The sequence below is a fragment of the Sinocyclocheilus grahami genome, unplaced genomic scaffold, assembly GCF_001515645.1.
Source record: "Sinocyclocheilus grahami isolate Dianchi unplaced genomic scaffold, SAMN03320097.WGS_v1.1 scaffold383.1, whole genome shotgun sequence".
Lineage (NCBI taxonomy): Eukaryota > Metazoa > Chordata > Actinopteri > Cypriniformes > Cyprinidae > Sinocyclocheilus > Sinocyclocheilus grahami.
This window is the reverse complement of record NW_015505562.1, coordinates 400,400-407,815: the sequence shown is the minus strand read 5'-3', so window position 1 is coordinate 407,815 and position 7,416 is coordinate 400,400. Positions and strand designations below refer to the sequence as shown.

Sequence of the window (7,416 nt, the reverse complement as noted above, 5' to 3'; positions counted from 1 at the left end):
AGTCCTGGAGAGCCGCAGCCCTGCAGAGTTCAGCTCCAACCCTAATTAAAACTCATCTGCCTGTAGTTTCATAGTAACCCTTCAGACCTTGATTAGCGTGTTCAGGTGTGTTTGATTAGGGTTGAAGCAAAACTCTGCCCGGCTGCGGCTCTCCAGGACTGTCGTTCGCCACCCCTGCTATACAGTATGCATCACATGTGCACTGTAATCTGCTACTGCAGGTCATGAGTGCACAAAGGCAAGCTAGCTTTGAAAGCAAGATCACACCTTCCCTGCATAATAACTCTAAAAAGCCTCCTCCAAAACACATGAAAGCACACAGGCAGACCAGAGGCTAATCAGCGACACCTACCCTCTCTTTAAGACAGAATTGTTTACTGTTACTGCTGTATGGTGAGAAACTTCAAATAATTAATTCAATAAATTAGTGAACTTAAATCATTCAGACTTATTTTCAACCAGTTTAAACTGTTTGCCAACTGTGATTTATTAACTGAAAATAATTAACTCAGAGTGATTTATTTTGTAAGGTGTGTCCTTGTATGTAGTGTGACCAATATCAAGAAGATGTTCCATTCTCTTGTATTAGTCCCAAAGAATGAATACCCATTACCATTCACCCAGTGCCATCTAGTGTTGCTATCAAGCAATAACATTATTAGAGCACACACGATACACACACTCATCGTTCAGTTAAAGCAGTGGTTCCCAACCTTGGTCCTTGAGGCACCCCAACACTGCACATTTTGCATGTCTCCTTAATCAAACACACCTGATTCAGGTCATTAGCTCATTAGTAGAGACTCCAAGACCTGAAATTGGCGTGTCAGAGAAAGGAGACATGCAAAATGTGCAGTGTTGGGGTCCCTCCAGGACCAGGGTTAAAGAATCGGGTGAGGCCCTTGGAATAAACTCATTTGTTAACATTTTATTGTATTTAATATAAAGCTGGATGAACATAGCAAAGTAATTTTTCTCATTAGAAATAAGTTTGAGTGAGGGCAAAATAATCACCATTTACTTGTAAAAAAAATTTAGTTTTTGTTTGTTTTGTTGTTTTCCAAAAACTAACTTATGGAAAATAACTTAATAAATGTCATGCATTATATGCTCCTGCCCTAAGGTTAGACACCATATTTAAAATGAAACAGGTCACAGTTAAAAAGTTTGAGGTTAGTTAGGTTTTTTTGAAAGAACGTGTGAACATAAAATGTGCATACAGTTGAAAATGCATTGTTTCTTTTAAGTTTTCTCTGTCAAAAGAAATAGAAAACTGATTGTGATTCTGTCACAGATAACACATTCCAAATATGTTGCTGCTTAGATATGATGACCCCCAGGCAGATGTCAGTCACAGATGTTGCCTTGTGTGGCTCTATAACAGCATACACATAATAATAAACATAAAGTAATATACATTTAGCAGTAAAATGGAAACAACCACAGAAATTCATTTTAACAATATTTTACTTTTTTATTTTAAATAAATGTTAAACATCTATTTTGTATTAACAGTGTAATCAATAATTTTCACTGCATTATACATTGTGGATTATGATAACCCTGCATGAATTGACCAAGAATCTATGTATTGTGGGTTATGTGCAAGCATTTATATATTCTCTGTATTTGTCAGTTACATGTAGCTGACTGCACACCTATGTAATTACTGTATTACTTAAACATAAATTTTAAAAATTGTGCATTATGAAATGGTTTGTGCATAAGGCTTGAATGTTTTTCCACATTTTCTGTGCTGATTTCTGCTGAATGGCTATTACATTCTTAGAAGCAAAATGGACACTTAATGACGGTCCTTTCATTTCCGTGGAGCTTTCTGTGGGTTCACATTTTGTGTTTGTCTCAATTCTCTTACATTTTTATATATAGTATGTGAAGTAGTAAGTTTTAGTTTTTTTGATAGGGTTGTGCAAAATTAAGAACTAAAGAATTGGTTCCAAGTAAAGTAACTGTTCGCAGTAAAAGTATGCATCCCCAGTATCTTCAAAGCTGATAAGATATAGAATTGTACCACTTTTTGATAAGATCTTTTTTTTTTGTATTAAGTTAAATGTAAAAAGCTGTGCAAAGGCAAGTTTTTGTACAACTGCTCATGGTCTATAGGTCTGTATTGTATGCATGCAGAGAATTATCTTTATTATTTTACACAACTAAGAGCAGATGAAAGCATAATATATATCATACATCACAGATACAGAAAGACATTAAGTGAATGTTATGCCTGTCCATTCTTATGAGCTTTCCATTGTACTCTTAATTTTGGCTCTTGTTTTGGAGCGCGTGTTGACTTCTGACGTCGAAGGCGTTGGGGATGCAGCAGTATGCAGCTCAAATGGGGGATCATCTTCCTCTTTTACTTCCTCGTCCTCACATCCGTCCATCTCTGTCTGATGTTTTTTGCAGTGTTTCTCAAAAGTGGACATCTTCACGAAGATTTTGTTGCACACCTTGCAGTGGAAGAGCTGCTCTCCATTTTGTAAGTGCAGTTTGAGCTGCAGATAAGAGGACTGAGCGAAGGCCCCCGAGCACACGCTACAACACAGCATCCCGCTGCCCTGGTGGCTTTTCTCGTGTTGTTTTAGCACAGACACCGACCTGAAGCCCTTGTTGCACGTGGCACAGATGTACCTTCCCTCGCCCAGCTCCAAAGCCTGATGGTTAAGCAGGTGGGCTGACGTGCGGAAGGCCTTGCCACATTTGTCACACTTAAAAGGGCGCTCACCTGTGTGCAAGCGCAAGTGTATAATAAGTCCGGCCTTTTGCGTAAAAGCCCTTTCACATTGTGTACATTTGAAGGGTTTTTCACCGGTGTGGAGCCTACGATGGGTTTTCAGGTGTGAGGCACGGCCGAAGCACTTATTGCAATCTGGGCATTTGAAGGGTTTCTCGCCAGTGTGGATGGTCTTGTGGCGCATAAGTTGAGACGCCTGCATGAACATTTTGGAACATACACTGCATTTGTACTTCCTCTCTCCGGTGTGCGAGCGCAGGTGCAGGGCCAGGTGGGTCGACGAGATGAAGGTCTTGGAGCAAAGCCGGCAGGTATGAGGCTTCTCCCCAGCATGGGTGCGTTTATGTAGAACCAGACGAGAAGAAAGAGTAAAAGACTTGTCACAGTAAGGGCATTTGTAGGGCTTGTCTTCAGTGTGCAGTTGCTGGTGTTTGGTGAGCATGGATATCTGGGCAAAAGATTTGTCGCAAAGGCGACACGGGTGGGATCGAGGCTTGGAAGAGTGAGACATGTTGGATGACTCAGAGCTGAACAAAAACCATCACACCTAATGACAAAAAACATTAACAAAACATATAGTTTAGTTTGATTATATGCTGTTACAAAAAAAATGCATAGGAGTATTTGCTTTTATGCCAAATAAATCTATTTTAGTCGTTCCGCTTTCTATTTTCATGTTTTAATTCAATGTGCCACTTGCTAATTCTTTATAATTATTTGTGAAATTGATTCAATTTCTAAATGAAACTTATTTTTACATTTTTTTGTTGTGTACAGTGACTTCAGCATTTATTACAGGTGCAATAATAAAGGGCATTATTGAGTGGCGGTCCATCCAAGGAGGCAAGCAAGCCTAAATGTCCACATATTTATTCTAAATACACATAAAAACAATGGAATATGGATGTTTTAATCGATTATTTACTAATGCATGCAACTCAGATACATACAATGGATCATAATAGATGGAATGGATGCAATATGTCATTTGTTTCTGTCAAAATGCAGCTGGAAAAGGCACCACAAAAATCGAATTGCCTCCTATATAACTAATTAACGTTAAATATTAACTGGCAAATCCTTTCAATCAGCTTGTGGTTAAAGTAAGGACTGATATGATAATATTTTTGCGAGCATATGGCCTAGCTAGCAGATATTTTACTAGAGCCTAAATTTTATGCAGGGCTTTTAAAAGGGTGAAATGTATTTTTCCTGGCATTTGATGTCTCAGCTCAAGGTTGGAGAGTGTGTGTGCGTACTGTACTGTCATAGTGATAATGGCTTAATATCCAGAAATTATTAAACATTATATTTTTTAGCCTAGGCCTCCTTATTTCAAAATTAGCCAAAATGATGGTTTACATTTATAAAGGACTTCATAAAGAAAGGGAGAGTATATTACATCTACACATAGCCTTTCAATCATTTAAATGCTTGTATTGGCCAGTCTTAGCTATTTCTTATATTCGTGTCACACTCAGATTATAACGCGTTAATTATACGTGTATTGTTCATCTAGCAAAACCAGATCATGTTAATATCTGACAAAAACATGCTATAACTTTATATTGTCGAGCACAGCAGGTTAGATTTATATTTTGCACATCTCCTTCCTGGAAATGTGTCTCGAGGAGCGCCACTATCATCAGGCACCCAAAGCATGTTCAAACAAAGCAGACAATCCCAGCTGAGGATGTTCTCGTCGCTATAACTGGGCGTGGTGTGCATGTCCCCTGTTGCAGTCTTCACAAGAGACAAGCAGAATGACTCAAGGATGAAATAAACATTTTGAGGATAGTACTGAGACAGATTTCCCCCGGCGTGCACCCCGTTCGTGATTATGCAACATCCAAGAGCAATTGCAAACATGCAAACTCACCCTTTTCTCCACCGTTTCCGCCAAAAACATAACTGAAGCTTGTGTTAATATCTCTTAGCTCGCTACATTATTCACTGCATACGACTCGCGTCAAATTGCCCTTGTGGTTCAATAGCCTACGCTAAATCGACACAGATGAACGCTCATTAATGTAGAATGGCGACATGTCACGCAAGAAGCATTTTCAGGTTTTTGCGAGAATCACACGAACTGACAGCGATGCTATCACTGGTGCTGTAAACAAAGGAAAATCAGTTTCTGCCTTTCGTGGAAGCCATAGAGTTGCCGAAGCAGCCTGCCATGCTATCAAAATAAAAGTTGTCTAATGGCAAGAACATTGCTTAGTTATATTTAGGCTACTTATGTAGTTATAAATGCCTTAATATATAGGCTAAATACAAATTTTAGCAAAAATGTACCTATATTTATTAAAGTACTTTTTTTTTGCCACTGTAAATAATAATAAATTAAAATGGAATGTCCCAAGAATTTAAAGGCTTTCATTTCCTTTTCTTTTTATTACTTATAACGAGTGACGGGTATGTAGGCCTATAGTAGACATGTTCTTTATTATCATTATTATTATTTCTGTCCATGTGTGTACAAGTTATTTTCTTTCTATCGTCATATTGTGCTGCTCAGGTTAAATATTAACTAAAAAAAAAATCTTTAACAAGTTGTTGTTATTATTATTATTAGCCTATTATTTTTATTTATTTATTTTAAACGGAGCTGAACTTGCGAATGACTGACACTGATTAAAAGCTGCAGTCCGTAAGTGTTGCCTCTTTGTCGCCATCTCTGTTTGAAAACCTGCAATTGCAGCTGTTTGCGGAATTATCTTCCTTACGTGGGTTGTGCTACGCCACGGCTCCAGCGCGGATGAATCTAATGTTTTGAGGAGTAGCCTATGTGTGTGTGGCTGTCAGTCACCGCACTGGTGTGGATATTGTACTTCGCAATCACAGATTCTAGCCTACGTCTTGGAATGTATGACCCAAATAAGCATTTTCACCGTATATTGTCATCTGAACAAGTAAGTAACAAGTCTGCCACGTTTGTTCTGATCAACTGAGGAAAAAAGCATTACAATAAAAAAAAATCTTTAACAAGTTGTTGTTATTATTATTATTAGCCTATTATTTTTATTTATTTATTTTAAACGGAGCTGAACTTGCGAATGACTGACACTGATTAAAAGCTGCAGTCCGTAAGTGTTGCCTCTTTGTCGCCATCTCTGTTTGAAAACCTGCAATTGCAGCTGTTTGCGGAATTATCTTCCTTACGTGGGTTGTGCTACGCCACGGCTCCAGCGCGGATGAATCTAATGTTTTGAGGAGTAGCCTATGTGTGTGTGGCTGTCAGTCACCGCACTGGTGTGGATATTGTACTTCGCAATCACAGATTCTAGCCTACGTCTTGGAATGTATGACCCAAATAAGCATTTTCACCGTATATTGTCATCTGAACAAGTAAGTAACAAGTCTGCCACGTTTGTTCTGACCAACTGAGGAAAAAAGCATTACAATAAATCGCGCTACCAATGATGCTTAAATATAACGATCGGTTTGCTCATATCACATCAAACCGTGCAAATTATTATTATTGTTATACTTTATTTTCAAATAGTTAATGTTAACACCATCAGCATTACGTGACTATGTGAATATATAGTGTGTATAAGCAAGATTTAAATTTATACAGTCTAATCTCTAATTTTCATACCATTCAAATTTCATATTAAGAAATTATTTTAACCCAAAAAGCAAATTATTCTTCCTTTGAACTGGTTGTCTTTAAAATACAAATCTTGTGTAATCCCAGGCTATCTGTAAGAAGCACATTTAACACTGGAATATAATTTAATTTCATTCACATAGCATTCATAAACACATAATCCTTTCTGGATTACAATCCGCCATCAAAATTATAAATTTAATTATTCTGGCTGCTGTGAGAAAAGGCTATAAACGATCTGCCACCTGCAGGATCCTCACATGTGATAGCCTAGTAGCCGGGACAACGTCTTTATGTTTACAGACGTGACGTAATGTCGCAGCGGCATGCTCGAATTTCCCGCGAAAACGTACCCATACCACTCAAATCAGAAAACATTATTATAAGCTAACCGTTGTGAACCGGGCTAAAGTAAGGCGACAGTTTCGAACACTGGCTGGTTATGTACTTGCTCAAATATTGATTTCGGATCATTTTTAACCAAAAAAAGTTACGGACTGCAGCTTTAATAATACAAAGTGCCCTAAATACGCACGCAAGATTTTTGTTTTTGAGTAGGCTATTCCCGTTTTTGGTTTGCAACATCTGATTAAAAGACATTTGTTTCCCCCCAAGGTCATTAAAGGGGTCATGTGATGCTTTTTTAAAGATCAAATTATTTTGTGTATTTGGTGTAACAGAATATGTTGACATGCTTTAATGTTCAAAAAACACATTATTTTTCAAATACTGTACATTATTGTAGGTCCTCTATGCCCCGCCTCTCTCAAACGCTTCGTTTTCTACAAAGTCCCTCCTTCCGACAAGCGCAGTCTGCTCTGATTGGCCAGCTGACCCAGTGCATTGTGATTGGCCGAACACCGCAAGCACTCGTCGGAAATGTAACGCCCCTTACCATAATCGCGAGCTTCATCTTTCAAAATAAATGTAAAGACAGAGCCCGAAAGGGGAACAGAGTCGCGTGACAGACACAGTGATGAAGCTGGTATGTGTTTGCAGTACACAAGCCACGGTTAAGACAGCTGACTCCACTGTGATGTGACCCTCT

At 38.4% G+C, this 7,416-nt stretch overlaps 1 protein-coding gene across 1 annotated transcript; it reads right to left on the bottom strand.

The window, feature by feature from the left end:
• Positions 1-1,541: 1,541 nt before the first annotated feature.
• LOC107549918 (zinc finger protein 239) lies at positions 1,542-4,917 on the bottom strand. The gene is made up of 2 exons (XM_016231105.1): positions 4,632-4,917; positions 1,542-3,299 (listed from the first exon to the last, which is right to left on the bottom strand). Exon 2 carries the CDS (start codon positions 3,261-3,263, stop codon positions 2,253-2,255), a length of 1,011 nt encoding a protein of 336 aa, XP_016086591.1. The 5' UTR covers positions 3,264-3,299; positions 4,632-4,917; the 3' UTR covers positions 1,542-2,252.
• Positions 4,918-7,416: the final 2,499 nt, after the last annotated feature.